This window comes from Lissotriton vulgaris, chromosome 5, assembly GCF_964263255.1.
Source record: "Lissotriton vulgaris chromosome 5, aLisVul1.2, whole genome shotgun sequence".
Classification (NCBI taxonomy): Eukaryota; Metazoa; Chordata; class Amphibia; order Caudata; family Salamandridae; genus Lissotriton; species Lissotriton vulgaris.
The window spans coordinates 371,227,762-371,251,844 of record NC_141693.1 but is presented as its reverse complement, the minus strand read 5'-3'; the positions used below and the strand labels follow the sequence as shown (position 1 = coordinate 371,251,844).

General features: G+C 44.0%; 1 protein-coding gene across 14 annotated transcripts in view; it reads left to right on the top strand.

Moving 5' to 3' along the window:
* The window catches only part of UBR4 (ubiquitin protein ligase E3 component n-recognin 4), a 1,723,360-nt gene that overhangs the window by 236,471 nt on the left and 1,462,806 nt on the right, over nucleotides 1–24,083 (top strand). For all 14 annotated transcript variants that reach the window (XM_086921716.1, XM_086921718.1, XM_086921717.1 and 11 more), the window contains exons 8-10: nucleotides 15,192–15,289; nucleotides 15,643–15,800; nucleotides 16,345–16,557. In XM_086921716.1, coding sequence (XP_086777842.1) covers nucleotides 15,192–15,289; nucleotides 15,643–15,800; nucleotides 16,345–16,557 — 469 coding nt within the window. The remainder of the gene's footprint in view (nucleotides 1–15,191; nucleotides 15,290–15,642; nucleotides 15,801–16,344; nucleotides 16,558–24,083) is intronic.

The following is a 24,083-nucleotide window of genomic DNA, read 5'->3' as shown; positions in this document are numbered from 1 at the left end:
ACAGGAATAAAAAGTGAGCCAAGTCTTGTGGAGACTTGTTGTCGCAGCCGCAAGCTGGCAACACTTGACCTCTATGGGCTCCACTCGGCACAGCTAAGAGCAGATGGTAAAGACCAAATCGAAATCTGCTCAACAGAAAGCGCTCATGTCTGGATATATTCCATGATAAATATGGTTCGGAGAACACACAAGTCTTTGTTAATGTGTGACTCCTTACGCTGGACTTCTTTAACTCAATTTCTTCCCTGTCAAGTTGTCGTTTCAGCTTGAAAGTGTTTTTTACAAAATTAACATCTTTCTTGGTGGTGTACTGGGGTGTTAGGTAAAGGTCCAATCTGCCCAGATCTTTACAACAGTTTCTAATATATTTCAACCAGGGTATCTTGAGTTGTCCTTCCCAAGTGAGGGCTTCAGCGAGGATGTTATGAGTCAGTGGTATAGATACATTGCGCCAACAGTTTAACCAGCAGAGCAGAGGGTTTGCAGCGATTTTGTCTCCTAGGTACGGTGTGCCCAATTCCTCATGAACAGAGAAATTAGCGGTACTTTTTGGTAGACTCAGGACCTGTTTCAGGAAGTTATTTTCAAGAGTCACTAGGGCGTCTGCTGGTAAGAAGCCCCACAGTTCACTTCCGTAGCATGCCACCGCAACGCTTTTTGCCTGGTATAGCTTCATTATGGCGGTCACTGGAGTATTACCCAATTTGCGTGCAAAATCCATTATTCCAGTGTTGGTCCTTAGTATTTCGCCTTTCTTTTTGGTTATGGCAGGGCCCCATGAAAGTTTGTGGTCAAACAATACTCCTAAATAGGAAAATGTTTTTGTTGGCGGTATGTTTTCCCCGTTGGGGTCCTTAAGCATGCTAGTGACATTTTTAGATCGTTGCTCTTCTAGGGGGCAACTATTTTCATCATTTACCTGACTTTTGTTGCTAGTAGTTGGGTTCACAGTTTTCGAAGTGTGGTCGATTAATAATGATGTCTCAGGCAATTTACATTATGCTGACATTTTGTATGTCTGTTGCTCTCCTCTGTGGTATGATGCCCACTATGGTTTTGATACTGTTTTGTCAGCATTATCTTACTAATTGTTCAGCTTTATTTTATATCTATGTGTTCTACTTTTCTCTTGTCAATACTTAGATGTTATTTACTTTACTCTTATGTCCGTATATATCCTGGAGATATCCTAGAAGTATGATTTTCCTAGGGACAAGACTGGTTCTATGTCAGTAGTTGCTAAAGCCGGGTCTGGTGGCTTGGTGGACTTATATGTCCACTGTAGTGAGCCTGTGTCTGACCTAGTGGTCACAGGTTCAAATCTCGGTAGTCCACTCAGCCTTTCATCCTTCTGAGGTCGCTGAAATGAATACCGTTGAGTTGGGTGACAAACATCTATAGTTCAGTGTCAACTTACCCTTTGCAGCTAACGTGCTTTTCAAATGCACGTTATGTTATGCCGTCTTCAATTCTTTTTTTTATAGAGCATTTGTTATGCTTTCCCATGGGTGACGGACCTTTCTCTGTGTTTACAGAGCAGTTCCGATTCGGATAGAACTCTATATGGCAAGATGTACTGCTCCATGGCATGACCTGCTGATGTGTGAGTCACAAGTATCTAACACGCTGTTCAAGTTTGGATATACACGCTATTAGCTTTATCTGTATAAGCTCCTTTGACAAAATTGTCTTACTAGCATGGGTAACGTTCTTTCCATGCTTTCAATGTCGTTGCATTTACCCATATTTTTAATTTATGGAGTATTTTGATCATCTCAATTTTTATAAATGTCCCATCTTTTTCTCTTGTTCTAGACTGGTTTTGTTCTAGTCAGAGACTTTTTAATGGCCTCATTTCACAGACCCTCCTCCATGGATGGTATGGTTTGGTATTTGATTCTAAAATAAGGCATCTGCTGCTAGATGTCTCTATCAGATGAACAAGTTACATACCTTTTGGTAACACATTATTCTCAATGATTTTGTTATAAAATTCACATCCTGAGTTATTTTGTTGCGGAGATTCACATCCTCAATAATGTGTAATGTAGTTCCTATTTTCCCAATAGGCTCTGCGCATTGGAATAACATCAACAGAAGTGTAGACGTAGGACTGAGGTCATCTAGGTCTCTACTGACTATGTTAAACTTAATTTAGGTTTGCGCCAGCTAGCTCAGAGGTCACTGGAAACTTTCTGGAATGAATATGGAGGGACAAGCTCCCCTGGCTCAGACAAGAAGGGATTCAGTTTCCGACAACCGCATAAACATGACAACTTTGCTCCCTCAGAATAAGAGTATATCTCTAGAGTCGTGTGAAAACAATAGACAGCTATTTCACTCAGTCAGCAGTGCATACTTAGTTTCACCAGAGTGCAGAGAAATAGAGAGACGGGCGTTTTCAATAAAAAGGTGTTATTTATTGAGCAGTCTTCTTTCTCATGCAAGAGAAGTAAATTGCCACAGTTGCAATACTTAAAGTGCCAACAGTAAAAGTAGTATTATGAAATAATACTGTAAAAGCATTGATATTGTTTCTTAGCCATATTATACTTAAAATGGATAAAATATATACATACATAAATACATTGATTAACCTACTCAACTGGTCCTTCTAACTAAGCCTACCCCGGTGTACCTGACCTAAGCCTAATACGTGGGAAGGGATGAGTAAGTAGCAGTTTAGGTTAAATTGGTTTAAGATAATATTTGCCAAGAATCTGCATCAAGAATTCTCTTAAGGGTTTAGTCAGCTCCGTACCTTGGTAATAGAATGTGGGAGGTCTGCTATCTCTTTCCTCAGGACTCTATATTCCAGCAACCCGCAAGGGTAGGCTGGAAACACCAGAGCTGGATTTTCTCGGCTGGAGAAAAAGACAGCGTCTCTCTCAGTGCGTCAAACAGGAGGGGCAGCTTCTGTGGGCACTCGCATCAGCTGGGCTCTCGGGCAAGTAGATGGCCGCTCTGCTCCAAACCACTAGATATGAACACGACAAATGTAGTGATTATTTGACACAAAGGTGTCTTTAGTTTAGCACACTGTTTCAATAGGCAGTTTCTATAAGTGGCTCCATGTTTTGATTGCAGAAAATAGTCAGGGAAGACGTCAATTTGGAGTTGCGCGATGCCGTCTTCCGACACTCAGACGTGCTATGGAGAATTTTTTTCCAGATCCAGTCTTGCGCCTGATTCTAAAGTAAGGAATCTGCGGCAAAATCCTGTCACTACCATATAATGCATTACAGAAGGTAAGTAACTTGTTCTTCCTGTCCAAAATGCATTGAGTATTTTTTGTGGAGAAATGTATCATTACCATTATGATTTGATCATATATACCAATGAATATGGGCAATTGATAGAGAATAAATCGAATACTATGGGCGAATATATGTTGAAGATTTGTATAGATTAAACCTCAATTTTAAATTATAGAACACCATTTTTGTGACCCAAAGTAGTGCCAGAGGGACATTGCACCTGTCCTGGTACAAGCCATATTTAGAAAGCAAAAGTAGACGATTATTCCCAGATTTTCTTGGCCCCTGCGTGCCCTTGCCAGTTGTGGTATAGCGACCTACAGAGACTGTCCTCATGCCCTGGAACATGGTTCAAACCTAACCCCAGGCTCTAGACACAGCAAAGAGATACTCTTCCATGAGCCCAAGTCATTCAATCTGACAGCCTTGCTGGTTATAACCTAGACTTTAAACGTTCGAACTATTAGTACATCCTGCCCGATTACCTAGATATCCAGATGCAAGCATGCCCTTGTTCAATGACTAATAGTTAGAACAGAAAAGGAAAGACCTTCTGCATGTGGTACATCAACCCAGTCTCCAGCAACCCCACCAGTTCCTTCCTTACGTGGTACACCTAGTCAGAAGTGGCCTTAAGTACTCCTCAGTAACAGTCCATCTGTCTTTCATCGAACAGTCAAAAGAACTGAGGACAGTTCATAATCCTTGATCTCTCAGAGGTTTGTAAAACAATTTATGAAAGGGCTGAATAGAGCTTTTCCCTTCTAATTGGCACCTTACAGTGTCAGTATTGAGCCAACTCAGGCAATCTTTCTTTGAACCGATCTGCAAAGCTTAATTAAAGATCCTTTTCTGGAACACAGTACTTTCATCTTGCCCTCCAAATGTAAAAATGATGGCTCCATTAACTGCTTTCTCACTAGAGTTCCATTATCTACTTCCTTAAATAGTGCACTTGTCCTCCTGCCAGCTGTCTGTATTCAGCATTGACATCCATTAGGTCTGCTAATCTCCAGAAGAAGCACAGTCTCCCTCTCAGCTCTTAAATCTTTTTTTCCAACCAGCTCAAACATGTTATATTCCAGCTTGCTTGGCAATTAACTCTCCTCTCTCGCATGTGTGTGTGTGTGTGTATATATTTATTTTAAATACTCCCCATTGCACTCTGCCACTGACCCCACACCACATTTAAGTTAAAGTATTCCAAAGTTGTCCTTTTCAAATCTACTATAAATGTTTTGTCCAGTAGAGCAATACAAGAGAACTGCTACATGCAGTGTTTTTTGTGTGTTGCATTGGCAGGAATCAAATCAACACTGGGGCATGATCTGATAAAGTTGCTTAGCTGGATCAGTCCACCCACTTATAAATTTGCTCTCCAGCAGCTAATCCATGTTGTTCACTTTTGAGTCCAATGTGTATTCCCTTTCTCTACTGTGCCTAGTGTAACACAGATCCAGCAATCCTGTGACCTCAAGCACTTTAATGCTGTACCTGCCGCTGTGGGGTGCCGCCTGTCCAACTACTGGTTGTTACTTTAAGTCCCCACCCATTTGGGCCATATATTTATTTATTTATTTATTTTTAGAGTTTTCTATAGCGCGAACTTGAACCGATTAGGTTATCAAAGCGCTTTACATAGCACCAGTTCCGTTACATGTTATCAAAGCACATTACATAGAATCAGTTACGTTACACATTTCAGGAACACATTTCTTTTTGTTCTAAAGAGTAGGGTTATCTCTTCACACGGGGGAAGGGATACACCTGGCTATATTCCAACAGTCACACAGGCGACTAGTCGTTACAGCTATAACTCTAAACACAGGGAGGGGATACATATGGATACAAACTAAGAATCACATAGGATACTAGTCATTAGAGTTATCTTCTATCTACACAGGAGGGATATGACTGGAAACACTCTAAGGGTCACATAGGGGTGGTAAAGAGTACAAAGGTCCACTGCAAGCACTAGTGATAAGAGTCAACTACATACACATAGGAGGGGATATGACTGGTTAAACTCCAGGAGACGCATGGGGTGGTATATGGTGTAAGGACTTTCAGCGAATACCAAAGGTTAGCATTATTGCAATCGGTCAAAGATGCAGTCACAGCATAGAGGAAGGGTGGGTGGCATTAGTGAAATGCGTCAAACCCAGTATCCCACAGACAAATACCATGCTTCCACATCTGCTAGTTTATGAAATGGGTCCAAGAGAACATATTTAGTTTAATGATGATTGCCATCCCTCTTGCATAGCCTGAATAATAAGCAAAAATATTTATGGGCACTCCACCTAGTGATGAATGATCATTCCCTTTTTTTAGTCAGATGTGATGTTTGGCAATAAGGCAACTTCAGCTTTGTATCTAAGTTAGCTAGCACCTGTTGTGCATTGCGATTGTTATATAACACTCTTAACATTGTAGGTTAGCAGTTCTTAACTTTTTGACTTCTGTGGACCCCCACTTAACCATTACTAGAACCTAGGAACCCCAACTGAATCGTTATTAGAACTTGAGGGCCCCCCATGAGTCATTACTGGAAGCTCAGGACTCCGAGATAAGCATATTTGAAGATTTGCAGTGCAAAATAATACAAGTAAACAAAAAAAGAGAGGTCAAATCAGTCTCAGAACTGCCACAGAGATGGAGAGAGATAGATAAGGATCACACACTCACTTTGGGTGGATAGGAAGGCCCTCACACACCGACCTAGTCAGTGTCATGCTTCATCACTGGGCCCCACCAAAGAGGCCGAGTGCCTCTTTGGTGTGCTGCGACGCCAGAAAGACTGCGGAGCTGGTTGTGTGAAGAGGGGTGTGTTGTGAGGGTAAATAAAATTAAGTGTCTAAAAGGGTATCAGTAAAAAGAAGTTTAATGGGTGATCCCTAAGACACGGATAAAGAGTATTATGTGTCTGAATTTAGTTGCCAAGGTTTAGGATTGGTTAAATTCAGAGAAAATACATTAAGTCAGTCAACATGTTTCTGCCATATGGGTGGTTTCAATTTACCAAGGCATTCATCAGGACTAAACCCCGGCGGTATGGACTCTCTAATCGTCCACCCTGACCTGGGGGCGTGAAAGTGAAAATTATAAAAAAAAAGGTGAAAAAAGTGCGTTAGAAAAAATGGAAGAGCGGGTCGCTCATTCCAAAAATGCTTCAAAATCAGGAGTATCTCAGCACCTGTGAAGTGAAGTACACAAACAAACACAAACAAACATCAACATAATTAATTAATATATGCCATTGCGCTTGGTCGTAGTGCTCCCTAGTTTGCGCATAAGTTGTGTTCCCAAAGTAGACACTAGTTTTAACACCATCCACGTAACCCTATGGGGATGATATCGGTAACTCTGGGAAGTGAAGTGATAAGGGTGTCTTTACAAACTCAATTGGTGGAAGGAAAGGTTAAAAACACAATATATGTTCTCTTATGAAGGGATCAATGGACCGAAGGTCTGTGACCCCCTAAGATGGTAACTTAGGTTTATATCTCACTTTAAAAACGGGCGCTACTTGCACCATGGGTCTCGGGAGGGGGGTTGGAGCGTGCCTGGCGCATCCTGTAGAAGAAAAGAGGTTAGCTATTAGATCCCCGTTGCACGGGTAGCACTTAGCTTGGTTTTGTGGAAGATCAGCGATCTTGTAGTCCGGGTGCACTCACGCCCTCAACGCTCTCAGCCCGCTAGAAACCTGTGTTCAGCCTCAGAACCGGACCCCGACGATGGAGAGCGGGGCCGGTGTCTGAGTATTAAAGCAGTCGGGCTGCACGTCGCGTTCTTCCGGGTGGGCGTGTCTAGCCAGAACGAGGCTTGGGACGCGCCCGCCCAGTGTGGCAGAGGCGCGGCCAGGAACCAAGTTGAGGCTTGGAGGCGAAATCCAAATAGAGAGCCTGACCGGCCTCTGTGCCGATTCTAAGGCTTGGTTCATGGGTCGTTTGTGACAAAGTTAGGTATTTCTATGATTATGGAAAATCGAGCACCTTTAATATTTTGCAGACAGTGCATAGAAGTAGTAGACTGCACTATGGTGATTGGAATGGTATACATAAATCCTAATGTATTGACGGTGAAGGGTGCAGAACCAAGTCAACCTGTTGCCTAATGGAATTCAGTTAAGGGCAGCAGGTTACCTTATGGGTTTATACTGAGAGTAGCAGGGTGCCTAGAAAGGGATATTGCTGATAAAGGGCACAAAGAGGTACCAATCCAAATAGCATACATCCAAATGGCCATGTCCTTATAGAGATAGGTTAATCATGTTGTCTTATGGGTACCAAGATATCCTGCTCAAGATAGCACAGTGTTCCACGGGATGTCATCGTTGAGGCCGTTGGTATTAGTGCCTAGACGATACACCCAGCGCTGCTCTTTTTCAAAGAGTCTGCTTGTAATATATGTTGTGCCATTGATTGCTTCGATTACAGTCCACCTCATATCATTGGGTGTATGGTTCCTGTCTAGAAAATGGCGGTTCAGCTTGGTTTTTACTTTTTTGCACCTGACATTGCTCCGATGTTCGCAGATGCGCTGTTTGACCCTGCGTGTGGTCATGCCAACATAGCGAAGCTGGCAGGGGCAGGTAATCAGATACACTACATTCACTGAGTTGCAGTTTGTGTGTTCTCTCTGTGTCCAAACCTTGCCTGCTTCCAGCGATAGTGTTTTTGTTGCTTCTGTCAGATGGCAGACACTACAGTCAGAGCAGGGGTAGTGTCCGGTAATTCTTGGTAAACCCCATGCTGCAGTTATTGTGGGCAAACTGTCAGGAGGCTTTTCTTTTGGGCGAGTGTGGACCAGGGCATCTTTCAGACTCCGTCCTTTTTTGAAAGAGAAGAGCGGTTTCTCCCAGTTCTCTTTACAGGATGTTATAATATTCCAATGTTTATTGATAGTTTTCTTCATTAAATTGGACAGACTGTTATATGTGGTTACACATGTAAGTGGTATTGAGTCAGGGTTATTGACATTTTCTTCCAAGAGTGCCTCTCTTGGCTGGTTTCTTGCTCTTTTGAAACCCTTGTTCAGGATAGGTGCTGGGTAGCCTCTGTCTCTACGTTTTTCTGTAAGACAGGAAGACTGTTCTTTGAAATCAGAAAGGGTGCTGCAATTTCTCCTTAGTCTGAGATATTGCCCGTAAGGGAGATTCTCTTTGAGTGGGCGCGGATGAAAACTGCTAAATTCAAGGAGATTGTTTTTAGCTGTAGGCTTATGGTGGGTTTTGGTTGTAAGCCCAGTTCCATTAACAGAGATAACCACATCGAGGAAGCCAATATCTGTTTTACTTATGGTATTGGTGAATCTTAGGTTATGGTCTAGAGTATTGATCCAAACCAGAAAAGTTTCAAGCTCACTGTCACTACCTGTCCAAAGGAGCAGAATGTCGTCTATATAACGCTTCCATAAAAGCGTAGACGATGAAAAAGCTGCGATTGGTGGCAGAATGTATTTGGCCTCAAAATCCGCCACATACAACCCGGCCACACTAGGAGCAAAAGTACTGCCCATTGAAGTTCCTGAGCACTGCAGGAATAGTTTGTCTTTAAAAGAGAAGAAGTTCTCTTTTAGGGCTATAGTGGCACACTCAATGATAAAGGCCTTTGGTGTCTGGTAATCCCATTCGATGGAGTCTAGTGATTTTCCCAGGACTTCAATGGTATCGTCCTTTGGGATGCTCGTGTAGAGGCTTTCGACATCGAGGGTCACTAGAGTGACTGAGTTTTCTGTGAACGTGACCTCTGTTAGTAGTTTTAGGAGGCTCTTGGTATCTTTGAGGTAAGTGGGAGTTGATTGTACTATCGGTTTTAGAAAATAGTCACAAAACTGTGACAAAAGCTCCAAGAGAGAGCCAATCCCTGACACGATGGGACGTCCGGGAGGTGGCAACCGGTTTTTGTGCATCTTGGGCAATGTATAGAAGTATGGTATGACATTGCTAGTGTTGTTCAGGAAGTCCGCTTCGTTTTTAGACAGGTGACCACGTTCCTCTGCATGTCTAACCAAGGTCGTGATCTTGTTGGTAAGGTCTGCTGTAGGGTCTGTTGTGAGTGGGGTATAGTTTCTAATATCCCCAAGCAGGTCATTACAAGTCTTCTCGTAGTCTCTAGTATTTTGAATAACAATCCCTCCACCTTTGTCTGCCGGCTTTATGGTTATTGAGGTGTCTTTCTGCAGCATTTGTAGCGCTTGGTATTCAGCAGTGCTGAAATTCCCAAAAGTCTTGGGGTTATGGCACGTTTCCAAGTCTTTAAATACTGCCTGCTCAAAGGCGGTGATGGCCGCAGGGAAAGTGTGTGGGGGAGGGGTAAAGGTGGAACTCGGTCTTAGTCCCGTGTCACCTTTCCTTGTTGCTTCATTTGGGTCTATTTTGCCTTAAAAGAATGCTTTTAATTTTAGTTTTCGAAAGAAACCAGCAAGTTCACAGTGTAACTTGAATTTGTCCGGTCTTGCTTTTGGGACGAAGCCTAAGCCTTTTTCAAGTACTTGAATTTCGTTGGGAGTTAGTATCCTTTCAGATAAGTTCGTCACCAGGCTCAAACTCCGCTCGTTCCCGGCTGTTGGTTGCTGCGGGTGCGACTCGCTACAGGGTCTGCCTCTTCCCAGGACACTCTGTTGTTGCCTCTTCTTTTGCCTCGGCCCCTCCGGCCACTCTCTAAAAAAGGCTGTCTGTACTGATTCTGGAAATTAGTGGGGGGCATAAAGCCCGGGTTCCAACCCATGAAGGGGAATTGTGGTTGTTGAAAGGCATAAGGGTGCGGGCCCATCCCCATTTGTGGTGGATACCATTGTTGATGGTGGCCCTGGTTTCCTTGCCTGCCCCTGTTATTCCTGTTGCCACGGTTCCCTCTTTTCTTTGTTTGTCTGAATGAGCTATTGCTTGACCCACTACTATTAGAGGAGTCATCATCCGAATAGTCGGATTTGCTATCATTGCGTGCTGGTGGGGTGAAGGTTGTCGCAGAGTATGGGTACACCTTTTCAAAGTCAAACTTCTTTTGATCTTTTTGGAGTTTGGTTGCTTTTGACTGCATCAGGTTGTCTTTATACTCATTGAGTTCCTTATTTATTTCGTCCAACCGTTTCTTAAACCCCGTGATTTTTGCCTTGAAATGGGACTCAGTCTCTCTAATTTCCACCATTAGTGCTTCAGAGAGTCTGAGTGCTGTTTTTATTATCAAGACCAGCCAGTCGCGCGTACAATGCCATGCGATCATGGCCCAGTCTTTTCTAAAAGTTGCATCGTTGAGAAAGATGCGCGGGGCATTAGTAACCAGCAAACCTCTTGGTGCTGTGTTGGAAACAAGATACTGCTTGAGGATAGTGCCATGAAGGATGGTACTTATGTGCTCTCTTTTTTTTCTCAGTAAGGTTTTCCCACTCTGTAGTGTTTGCTATTGCTTGCGATATATGTGGATCTGCAAATAATGTGGGATCTGACATCAGTTCCTCGATTTCAGATTCAGAGTATGTCAGGCCCAAGTTCGCCATAGTGAGATAGCAAGGTAAGGAGATATTAGTACGTTGATAAAACAGGCAATGATAATTAGGGTATTATCTTGCTTGGAATAAAAACAGGCTCTCACAGCTGTTACACAAAGAAAAATGTTGACGCTGCGTTTCGGTGATATAGATGGTCACCTTCTTCAGGACAATTTTTCAATTAAAACCACTCTAAATTTAAAACAAAAGTATAACATACTTGTTATAAAAGCTGAAATTACTTCATATTCGTTTTACACAATGATCAACATTTCATGACATGAACACAATATAGTCCCTACACACTGCTCATGATTGTCCAGCTATTGTTATAAAGCTTTCTAAATTGTCTAAATGTGAGTTTTTAACTAATGATATGTGTACAAATATATAGTAAATCTCGGAGAAATATTTGATAAATCCTTTTTGTCTTCACACTCTCATTGGCTCTACCTGACTCATGATTCAAATGTTTGAAATTTATTTACCTTGTTGAAATTGTAAATTTGTCAATCCTTACACAACCATTACTACAACCTAGTGTTTCACCATCTCTCTTAGTGTGGGTTCTCCATTTTATATACACTTTATTATTCTGTAAATAATTAATTTTCTAAGCGGTCACTGACCCCCTGACTAGGGTCTGTGACCCCCTAGGGGCACTCCGACCACAGGTTAAAAACTACTGTTTTAGTTGATTATACTGTAATTCCTATGTACTTTGTGTCCTAATTCTTATGTTCGATATAATGCACCCTTCTTGAGCCATATTCTGTTTGCATTTCCTGCTTAATCTGCAATCTTGTGCTGCAGCAATAGTTTCCCCTTCTTCCCCAATTCCCCTGCCGACACCGAACCCTACCTCCACCTAACCCCTCTGACACCCAGTTTGCCAGTTCGGTTTTCTCTCCTCTCATAACTGGGTTCAAATAACCCTACCATCTCAACTCCTGTTGTACACCTAAAACCGGCATAACACAGACCATAATAGATGTATGCATGGGGGAGGCAGAGCTCCCCATTCTTTGGTTTGGTCAAACATTACAGGTGTAATAATAAAATAGAAGCTTTAAGCAAACTTATACATCTCCAATTTTCAAGATGCATATTTCACACTCCAGTGTGGGATCCACTGTAAGCATACCCTCACTCCTTGATTTCCAATTTGCAAACCTTGATCACAGTATTAGTCTTTCTCAGCTGAGACTCATGTGCTTCTTCCTTACCTGTGGGCTACAGTGAGTTGCATTCATTCCTCCACTTCACCACTGTGGATGCCTGCTTAGTGTCAGAGAAAACATGGGCCCTCCCTTAAGCTAGCATTTTCAATCTTGCAGAACACAACATCTTATATTCTATATTATGTTTTTGAAATATTTTCTTCAACGTGGCATATCCTCTCCTAGCTATAATGGACTGCCACTGTGAAAGGTGACCTTAGACCCCTCTTATTTTAAATAGCACTTTCCCTGGGAAGTTTCAGCACTGTATTCTGGTTCCTGTAGTTGAGTAATTGTGTTATGGATCGGGCTGGCGCTCCCAGCGGTGGTCTCTGTAGGAGCTTATGAAATCTTTCAACAACAGTGCTGAGAATTTTGACTGTTGAAGTTTTTCTTTAGTGGCTTTTCCACAACTTATCTTATCTTGCTGGTTTTGTTCTGTTCAGCAATACCCACTATACTGCTACTTAGCCATATAGTCAAGGTGAGCTATTAGAATATAGGTTTTCCATTGATTCTTTAACACTATGTTCACGTCCAATAGTCGCACCTTGACAGCCTACTCCTGCACATTCCATGGCATCTATATTATCTTTAAAAGGTGTAAATAAGGACCCCCTGTTATTAATAGATGTTCCTCGGACAGGGAAAATACAATTGTGAGTGAGAAAAATCTCTAGGCAACGTTTTAGTTATGAAAGTATTGGACTATAGAATAAAACTGTATAGTATGACTTAAACAATAATAACAATGAAAAACAATGTTGCAAATGGAATTCATGTATCCGTGAGAACTTTAATCTTAATTCCACACAGCGTAGTATGAAAAATCATAGAAGTGAATCTGACAACAGCCTATACATCAAACTATACACAAACGATACATATGATTATACATAAAATGAGTCCTTACTTTAACATTTTGTATGAATAAAAGTTAGCATTTTATATTGAATTTGGTGCATTGGGTTTAACATAACTACCATTAATCTATGATCCAATAATTTCATGGCCAAAATGTTGTCTAGAGATTTTTCTTACTCACAATCCATGATATTGTTACCATCAATCTTGGGCAGGTGTAGTGCACAAATGTGGCGCTGAAGAGGAAGAGGCACTCTAATTTGAAGAGGTATGCCGATACGCCAGCGACCCATGTCCCTGCAGTGAGCCATCTTACTCATGCACTTCAGGCAAACAACTGACAAATGTGATACCCCCGCAGGGGTAGGGTTAGGGTCCCTCCCTTTGGCGTCTAGATGGGCACGCCTACCCTTAGAATTGACCATCCTCCCCTATGAAGCCCGCCCTTCCAGAGGCCTTAATTTCGCTCATTACAGTCTAACATGCTGGGAAGCTCTAGCATGCTCTCCCATGCCCATAACCAGGCTCCCTACTGTCATCATTGCAACAGGACCCCTCCCACCCCCCACCCCACCCCTCCCTTTGCCTTCATTGCTATCCCGAGTTAAAAGTTGAAGTTTCAATCACGGCTGAGCTACAGAAATGCAGCACTCATTAAAGGGGTAGCTTAAAGCTCCTAGGAACGCTTCTCGTCACAACTTAATGTTTGGTGTATAAACCTGAATGACCTGATATGCCTCAGTAATTCTGCTGCATTTACCATGTAATGTAATTTGGCGAATATGGTTGTAGTTTGCAATGCAACCAAAACACAGAAAAACCCAATAAAAATGATTTTTTTATATATCCTGGATGCTTTTTTTATTCAAAAAATAGTTTGGATTGTTTTTGATCACCTCTAACCATCTTGAGCGCACTTAATCACACCTTCACGCACTTAGTTGGTCGCCTGAAATTAGCCAGCAGTCAAGCATAATGTGTTGGTTGTCCACTATAGTGTGTTGCAGGTAGCCCTTCTTGCCCTCAACTCTCTGCAATATGGTATCTTTTATCAGTGTTCTACAGTTTCAAATTACCAGTGCTCAAGTGTCTCAGCAAGGCAACTTGTATGGGAATTTGATAAAGTGACAGTGTAGTCTGCTTCCAAATGAACTACATGATTTAAGTTGTGCTACGCACCATACTCAGTCAAGTGCACCATTCGCTGGCTTAAGATAACCCATCTGCAGTATTTGCTGTGACAAAGGATTCCCCATCTCCTCTTTTCTCATTCAGTATGCTACGGACAGGCTGATAATAGCCAGTTGTGTGTTCTGTGAAATGTCCCACAATCATGTGTGGTTTGCATGTATCTCCAGCTCTCCACACAACTTCAGCTGCTGCCCTAGTGCTCATTTTATATGCTCTAGTTTTTTGCTGAGCCTCATAGTCTATACTTTCTAAAAGCCATCTTGACGCAGGCCCTCTTGGCATGATCTCTGCTTCAAGAAGCTTCTTTGTATTACAGGAGGTGGAGGTGGACTCACCTCCGTTTAACCTGCCACCACACCATCTCTCTCTTAACCCCCACTGCCTCTCCCCAATCTGGCCTGCTAGCAAATCTAGTTTATGGGGGCCCAAGCACTCCTCCAGGCTAGGACAGTAATGATTCTTGCACACAATTCACTTTCCTTGTGTTTGCTGCTGTCCTTGGCTGCCTGATGCACTCCTCCTTACCCTGCCCTTGGGACCGGTCTTTGTTTCTAAGCTTTTGGTGGAGTACCCTCACTTGCACAGTGGCTCTGACATCAACTGCCAATGTACTACTACAGGAACACAAGCAAGCCACTATTCTCCACACATCTGACTTTCCCGGAACATGACCCCAGGCCACAGGTTGTCACTGGCCATTTGTGTGTAAGCGTGACTTCCAGGCACTCTCCATGGCACTCTCATCATCCTTTGAGATCAGTGCATTCTGGTGCCACACCAGCACTGCACCAAAGCACAGTTGATGGTCCACAGCTTATTTGCCATTCTATAGGTACTTGGTCTGCCGCTCATAGCAGTGCCAAGCTAAATTATATAAACTCACCCTATTCCTTTCTGCATGTTCGGGCGATAGTTGTCCTTTGGCAGATTTATTTGGGCACTTGAAAAATTATTATTTAGCTCTGTGTGTCCAGTTAAAGAAGCCTCACGCTGGTATGGCTATCTTGGAGCCTGGCTCTCTGACACCAGCTAAATTAACTATTCTTCATGACTGTTATTAGGCTTGGTGTTGTGTTTTGAAAATGGAAGCATTCGGTTTGGAATGTCTGTTGAACATAATGCTGCACAAAAGTTCCTCCTTTTTCTTTATTGCCTCTTTTGGTTACAGGTCCAGCTCTGGTACAAAATCTGCCTTCAGCAGTGCAGGCGCTATGCGAGTCCTGGAACAGCATCCATACCAACGAGTTTCCTAACATCGGTTCATGGGTAAGGCATTCACTGGAAGAGCACCAGAAATGATTAATAAAATGGTATTTTTCAAAGCCATAAATATATAGCCACGCCTTTAGTTCTTGACACACACACCCTTCTACTTGTAAGATGCATCAGTTGTTTCGTATATGGTGTGCTCTTGCAATTTAGTGTTTGGTCCACAATACTGCAAGAAGATGTTCTTAGTTTTTTAGGATGAACTCTGGTGATGGAAGGGGTCCTCCAGATGAGTTTAGTGACTGGGAGGAGGGGTTCTTTTTATTTTTTTATTTTTAACCTTTGTCTGCATTCTTAAAGCTCTAGAGAAATATTGAGTCTCTTCTGAACTGTTGTTTTTTATTTTTCAGCGCAATGCCTTTGCTAATGACACAATTCCGGCTGAAAGCTATATTTGTGCTGTGCAGGCTGCCCACCTAGGCACGCTTTGTAGTCAGAGTCTGCCTCTTGCCACCTCTCTCAAGCATATACTCCTCTCTCTGGTCCGACTCACTGGAGACCTAATTGTGTAAGTGTAGTGTACCTTTAACTTCTTTCCCTTTTTTTTTAATCCACCCTATTTTTCTTTCCCTGCACTCTCCGTCCTTTCCTCCCATTTTTTGCCTACTTGTCCTCGGTTCTTTAAAATGCTTCGTCCATCTCTGTTCCCAACGTGTTCTTTGTTTTTCTTTTATGACCACTTTCCTTTTTTGATTTAGCATCTCAATCTTTTTCCCTTTCTCTTGTTTGCCTCACCAGTGCTTTCATTACCATGTTTCATTGACCTCCCTTAAACTTTTGCGTACTCCTCCCTATAAGTCCCCTATTGGCCTTTCAGTTTTTCATCCTTTCCACTTTTGACCTTACTACTTTCCTCTTCCTTCTCTTCACCTTGCATATTTGATCACCCCTCACTAATTAACTTTTGACCTCACTTGTTGCCTTTCTATTTGTATTCTCATCTTCGTCTCTGTATTACAGCTATCTATTATCCTCCTTACATTGATTTTTCTCTGTCTTTCCTACTCACTGAATCATATTTCAGTTAATTCAGTGTCTTCTCTTGCATTCAGCTGGTGTCCAGATGAGCTAAATCCTCTACAGGTGATCAAGTCCCTGCTTCCCCTTCTGTTGGAGACCAGCACAGAGTGTGTGTCGGAAATCAGCAGCACCTCCTTGGAGAGGATACTAGGTCCTGCAGAGTCTGATGAATTTGTGTCCCGTGTCTACGAGAAGCTTATCACTGGCTGTTACAACATTCTGGCAAATCACTCCGACCCCAACAGGTAAATAGCCACTTCATTATGGCAGGAGGGAATACAGACAATAAAGCTGCCTTATTTGATTATTTGTTTATGTAGCCCAATTTATATGAAACATAGTTCCATAACTGAAAGAAAGGGGCATTCAAATGTAGTGATTTGACTTTGCTCTTTTTAAAAATATCATCAATGAGTATGAAACCTTTTCCTATCTGACAACACAATCGAATCAAATCAAATCAACTTTATTCGGTTTTATGTTAAGAAAACCATAAAAGTTACACAGCATCCAAATTTCATTTAAAACATGATACAATTACTTACAAAATACAATTCATATCAATAAAAGGGGAAAGAGAAAGGCCCCGCTAGTATGACTCATGTCATAAGCCTAAAAACAGATAGTGCTTTCTACCAAAGAGGGCTGCTAATTGTCCACACAGGCCCTGGTTCTCACTGAAGTTTTTAAGTAACCCACGATGATAAAAACAAACAGTCAGCCTTCAACAATTGCAAATACAAAAGAGCTGGGTGAACCTGATTAAAATTCAACTTCTTTAAAAGGGGGGATAAAAAATATATCCGGGGTACCTCATAAAATCTACATGAAGTGTAGCAAATCATGTGGAGACCCACCGTTTCAGCCACAGGGTGCTAACAACTGTCTCTACTTCACCCTTTCGGAACAGCGAGTAGCAGTAGCAAATGAAAAAAAAAAACAGACAAAACCTGGACAATAAAAACTGCTCGTATGTAGACAGTGACCCCAGGAGATAAGGCTCTGTAGATGGGTTTGTTTTAAGCATCAGGAATTTGCGGACGCTAGGTTTTTGCACTTCTAGGTAGTCTCTTTATGATTTCCTTAGACTGCTAAATGCTTTCTTGACAAACTCCACATCCTTTCGAACAATAGAATCAGGGTTAGTGAAAAGTTCAGGGCACCCCAACTCTTCAAAACAACTTTTAATGTATTTCAACCATGGTATACAGGACATGTGGTCGAAGCTCATACATTCAGTTTTAATCTGTTGGATGAGGGCTAAATCCTTATTCAGCCAACGCTTGAGCCAGAAAACTAGGGGGCGCAGTCTCAAGGTGTCACAAAGAAAAGGCACCCCCAGTTCTTCATGAACCACCGGGTTTGATAAACCGCTTGGCGCGCCCAACTAGCGCTTTAAAAAAGTATTCTCAACCACCTGCAACGTATCTGTGGTAGTGTGCCCCCAAATTTCACTACCATAGCAAGCTGAAGCTACACTTTTAGCCTGATAGACTTTCAACAAGTTGCAATTGGGCGCTTGCCCAACTTTGCCGCAAAGTTGAAAATAGCAGCATTTACCCTTGTAAGCTCCCCTTTTTTCTTCTGGATAAGAGGCCCCCACTTCAAACGATCATTCAATAAAACCCTCCAAATAAGAAAAAACAGTAATCAGAGGGACCTTCTCGGGTCCTACTGTGAAGAGACTTTTTCTTAGGCCGCGTCCCTACCTGCAGTATTTATTTATTTTTATTTGTAGGTTTGTATAGCGCTGGAATCAACTCACAGCGGAGTATCTCTGCGCTTTGATGCCTGAAGACCACCAGGAGATAGATGGGGGTGGGAGCTAAATTTCATTTTTGAACAGTAAAGTTTTTAATTGTTTCCGAAATTTTAAATGGTCTGTGCATTGTTTAAGTGACAGGGGGGGTTTGTTCCATAGAATAGGTCCTGCTATAGAAAGTGCCTTGCTCCCGTGTCTGGCTTTCTTGGCCCGTGGCACCAGCAAAAGAAGATTATTACTGGAACTAGGAGATCGAGTGGGGGTGTATGGAACAAATTTATTTTCCAAATAGGCAGGCCCTTGTCCATTTAAGCACTTATGAATCAGGCAGCATGTTTTAAATTTCGTTCTCTGCCGGACTGAAAGCCAATGAAATTGGTCAAGAAGGGGTTTGGAAGCAGTTCTGGGAGGGGCATTAAGGACCAAACGAGCCGCAGTATTCTGGATGACTTGAAGTTTGGCCAACACCCCTTCATTGGCAGAAAGCAGTAGACCATTGCAATAATCAATCCTGCTTAGAACAAGTGCCTGAACTAAGGTTCTCCTCACCGAATCAGGCAGAAGAGGAAAGACCTTGCGCAGTAGGCTGATGGTATGAAAGCATAAACCTGAGATATAGTTGACATGTTGCTTGAGTGTCAGGTCTTGATCCAGACGGACTCCTAGATTCTTTACAATCGACTTGGGTTCAGGAACAACTCCCAAGTCGCTGGGCCACCAATCCGGGGACCCAAGCAGTTTAGCTTCTCCAAACAACATAACCTCAATTTTACTGACGTTGCATTGAAGGCAGCTGGCCGACATCCATTGTGCCACTGCCTTCATACCGGCTGAAAAAGAGCTCTTAACTTCTGCTGAGATAGTTTTGAACGGGAAGAGGAGCTGCGTGTCATCAGCATATGACACTAGGATGAAACCATACTTACGCATCACTCTTGCCAGGGGTGCCACATAGATGTTGAAAAGATGGGGCTCAGACAAGAGCCCTGTGGCACCCCTTTGGAAATCTCTACCTCCGCTGACCGATACCCACCCATGGTGACACTCTGGGTGTGGCCGGATAGAAAGCTCTTTAGCCAGGCAAGGGCTTTATTTTTGATCCCGGCGTTCGACAACCGTTCTGTCAAGATGGAGTGTGACACGGTGTATGTAGGATTTAGCGTTATTTATTGCTAAATCTTGGGCCCCCATCAAATTTAGGAAAGTATCAAGCATGGATTAAAGGTCCCTAGCGGTTCTAGCTATAAGGACTGCATCGTCCACAAATAGCAGGACTGGAAGACCCCGTCGCCCTACGTACAGAAAGTCTGCCCCATATCGGCCAGAACTCTGTCCAAATCGTTTATATAAAGGTTGAACAAACAAGGGGCCAAAATACAGCCCTGCCGTACCCTCCTAGTTATGTTAAAATCCCTAGAGACACTTAGGTCCTGGGCGTATCTAACATTGGCCTTCGTGGCCGTGTGCAAGTCCTCTAGGAAGTCAACGATATTGCCCTCCACCCCCATGGCCCTCATGGACTGCCACAGTATGATCCGGTTGACACAATCAAACGCGGATGAAAGGTCCATGAAAGCCGGGTAGATTGTACCTGGGCGAGCAATCGTGTACTTACCAAGGATCATGTAAAGATTAAGGCATTCCCTTGCTTCCCGGAGGAGCCACAGACACTGGGGGTGCTGCAGGTAATATACACTACATAGACACGGGTCAAACTTATTACTCGATTATATAGTATCTCGCAAGCGGAAGAGCAGGATTTGAAATTGGGCCCAATGGAAAAATGGAAATAAATCTTACCTCAATCCTTAGAGGAAGAGGAGTGGATAGGTTGTTGTAAACTAACAGGGCAGCTAACCGCAAATGGGAATCTCAAACTCATTCACTACAAATATATATATATATATATACACCAAATGTATTATACACCTGCGCAGCTTTATAAATATGGTCTGAGGGATTTGCATTGCTGTATTAATGTGGTGCGGAGTATGCTGACTTCCAGCATTTAGCGTGGAGTTGCCAAAAGGTACAGACATTTTGGGGAAAAGTCGTTTGTACCTTGACAGAAATGATAGGTGAACCAATAGAAAGTAATATGAAAGTGTATTTATTGGGTATCATACTCAAACTTAAACAATTGGAGCCTTTTGCTGGCGCTCTGTCTCTACAACGGACTCTACAGGGTCATGCAGTCAGTCTCACTCCTCCAGCCTTGATAGTGTAGAATATCTATTAGATAACTCTAGGAGGGGGCAGAGTAGTGCCCAGCTGACTGGTTTAGACTACGTGCTGCTTGTGGAAACCATTGATCTATTACCCCAGATGGTTTTCAAAACCACCTATCTCGGGAAGCATCCAAGTTTCTAGTCCCCGAGGTGTACCTTTGTGTATCTGCTTTATATAAAAAAAACAAAGGAAGTCCTTGTACTACAGACCCATCATTCGGGGGGCCAGAATGAAAATGCCTGGACAGAATTCTTTCAGCTAAACATGACCTGTTAAAATGCACAATTACACAGTCACCCCCTCCGGATTTCCGCGAGCTGCCGATCCAGCTGCCTCGGCATACCATGATAATGTTTCGCTCCGCCCTTAAACCCACGGGGGTATTGTTAAATAACCAGTGAAGTACTTTGTTTTTAAGCTGGGTAAAATCCTCATTAATACCAGGGGGGAGCGACTGACCATTTCCCAGGATCACTACACAATTTACAACCTGGTGTTCGTACCTTGGTACCCAGGCTTAGGCAAGTTTGTACTAAAATGCAAAACCTGACTAATGCAGAGGAGTAATGCGGAGCAGATTTGTGTTGAAAGTAGTATTCCTGATAATGATATGATATTTGTCAAGCGCACGATCACCTACGCTATCCTTTAATGCCTTTGAGTAGAAGACCATTTCCTTTATTAGGTACCCTGGGTACTACTTCAGAGTTGGATTGGAACAATACTTGGCCATCTTCCTTTCCTGAGGCACATACCAAGCCAGGTCACCAAGTGCTTTCAAAACACAAGGAGATCCTCCTTAAAACGCATTTCCAAAGATCAGGAATTTTTAATAAAGTGCAACTAAATGACCAAACTAGCGGCCGCCCATTCTGACTTTCCTGATTTGTGTGCTGCAGATTAAGGCTTGATGGGAAGAGTGCTGCACTCTACTGTATTTGTAAAAGCCCACTGTTCGAGGCATATGAGCTGTAGATACTACACTTAGCATTAGATCGCCACCTGGTGTTGGGCTCAGATGATTGCATGTTGTTGTCGTCTTGGAAGAAGTCTTTTGTAGTCACGAGATAGGTGTCTCCTCCCTTGGACGATAGTGCGCATGGGCATCTGCTCCAGATTGTTTTTTTCCGCTACTGGGTTCGGATGAACTTTTTCCGCTCCGGCTAGAAATAGACTTTTCAAGCAGTTGCAGTGGTGGCTCACGGACGGTGACTGGGTCAGCGACAGATCCCTCTCCCTACCCCAACCGGAGCACGTAGTTGTGACGGACGCGTCCCTCCAGGCCTGGGGGGGCACATGGGAGAGGCAGAGATCAGAGGCCTCTGGTCTCCGGCGGAGTCCCGGCTCCACATCAACCTTTTGGACCTGAGGGCGATCCGGTGTGCACTAAAGGCATTCCCCCCCCCTGTCCGGGGGAGTGTAGTGCAGATGTTCACGGACAACACCACCGCCATGTGGTACTCCAACAAACAGGGCGGGTGGGGTTGTAGAACCTATGCCAGGAGGCTCTGCGCCTCTGGCAGTGGCTGTAACATCAGTGCGTGACCCTGGTGGTTCAACACCTGGCAGGTTCCCTGAACTCCTGGGCGGACGAACTCAGCCGTCGGTGCATGATCGATCACGAATGGCGTGTGAACTCGGACGTGGCGCAAAGCCTCTTTCAGCAGTGGGGAGAGCCTTGGTTAGATCTATTCGCCACAGAAGAGAACGCGCAATGTCATCAGTTCTGCACGTTGGAATTTCCAAGGCAGCACTCGCTCGGAGATGCTTTTCGTCGCAAGTGGAGCTGCGGTCTGTTGTATGCCTTTCTTCCTATACCACTTCCGCCCAGAGTGCTGAAGAAGTTCAGACGCGACCGGGCCCAAGTTATCCTTGTGGCTCCGGACTGGGCACGAAGATACTGGTATCCCGAGCTACTCAGCATGTCTGAAGATCCCCCAATTCTTCTGCCTCTTCAGGAGGACCTTCTGTCGCAGCAGCAGGGGACGGTCCTCCACCCGAACCTGTCCAGTCTCCGTCTCCATGCTTGGAGATTCAGCGGCGACAGTTGAGGCCATTTGACTTGCCTCCTGAAGTTTGTAATGTAATTCTGGCAGCCAGGCGTCCCTCCACAAAGTCGGTATACGCCTGCAGGTGGAACAGATTTGTGGCATGGTGCACTGCAAAGACTGTGGATCCACTCTCTGCCCCCCTTTCTGAGGTTCTCCTCTTCTTTCTTTCTCTTGCCCAGCAGGGCTCTGCTCTGGGCACTATCAAGGGCTACCTTTCTGCCCTTTCCGCCTTCTTAAGGCTACCTGATCAGCCTTCTTTGTTCAAGTCCGCGATTGTAAATAGGTTCTTGAAGGGCATTACTCGTATGTTCCCCCCTGTTCCTTTTGTGATGCCCCAGTGGGACTTGAACCTGGTTCTGACTTACCTGATGTGCCCTCCTTTTGAGCCCCTTCATAACTGTCCTCTCCGTCTTCTTACGCTTAAGACTGGACCCAAAACATGTGCTCTCATACTATCTAGACCGCACACTCTAGTTCCGGGTGGATGACCAACTCTTTGTTGGTTACGTGGGTGCTAAGAAGGGATGGGCGGTGCACAAATGGACCATCTCTCTGTTGGGTCGTGTTGTGTATCAAGGCATGCTACTCTTTGGCTAAGAAGGAGTCTCCTGTTGGGCTGAAGACCCATTCCACTACTACTGCCCTGGGCCAGGGAGTCCCCTTGCAGGACATCTTTCAGGCAGCTACGTGGGCCTCGCTGCACACGTTCGCAAGGCACTACTGCCTGGACAGCCAAGTCCGGAAGGATGGCCTCTTTGGCCGTTCCGTTCTCCAGGACTTTCTGGTGTGATTATTGGTTTGCAGACCCACGACCGGGGTTGGTATTGCTGGGGTATCTATTCTAAGGTAAGGAATCTAATACCTGTTTCTTTCAGATGCACAAGTTACTTACCTTCGGTAACGATATATCAGTAAGAAACAGTAGTTAGTATTAGATTCCTTACCGCCCCACCCATCCTCCCCGTTGTGCGAACTGATATCTAGGGTTAAGGTCATCCCCTTTTAGGGCCCAGGTTTCATGGCACCAGTGTTGGTTTTTATCATGGCTCTGCGTTTCTGGTGCTGAAAAGCTGTGCATAAGAACTGACGTCAGCACGTGAGGGCGGTGTGTAAGTACTCCGGCGACGTAATGCCGACGACGGACACGGAGCCGCAGACGACGACGACCGACGCGCAAGGGTACTGCTACGTAAAAATTTCCGGATCCAGTCTGACGCCTGGGGATATTCGAAGGTAAGGAATGAGCAGGACACGGTTGTGGCTGCAGCTGTCCCCCAAGAAACAATGAGCCCGCTCTCAAGCCCCCTCTATAAACGCCACAGCCTCTGTAACGTCGAGTCCATGGAGCAGGGACAAAATGCCCAGACTGCTCTGGGCCCTCCGGAACAGGGGCGGGTATCGGACGATTCCAAACCTGGAGAATGTATGATGCCGTGAAGTGGGGCTAGTTTAGTCCATACCCTAGACGTGGCGCGGGTTCCTGTACTGTGCATCTGGCAAGCACAGAAAATACGAACAAAGAACTTCCTCCCGAAGAATAAAGCAGGACCCAGAGGGGAACAGGAAAAGAAGACTTCATTGCTCCTTGACAGTTCTAGTGGCGGCAAATGCATTTCGGCGTTAAGTGCCTTCTTCAGTGCCCAACACCAACTGCAAACACGATGACTTGTTTTCTCCTGCTGCCCCGAAGGTAATAAGGCGTGGGTTTGCTCCTCCCCAGTCAATATTG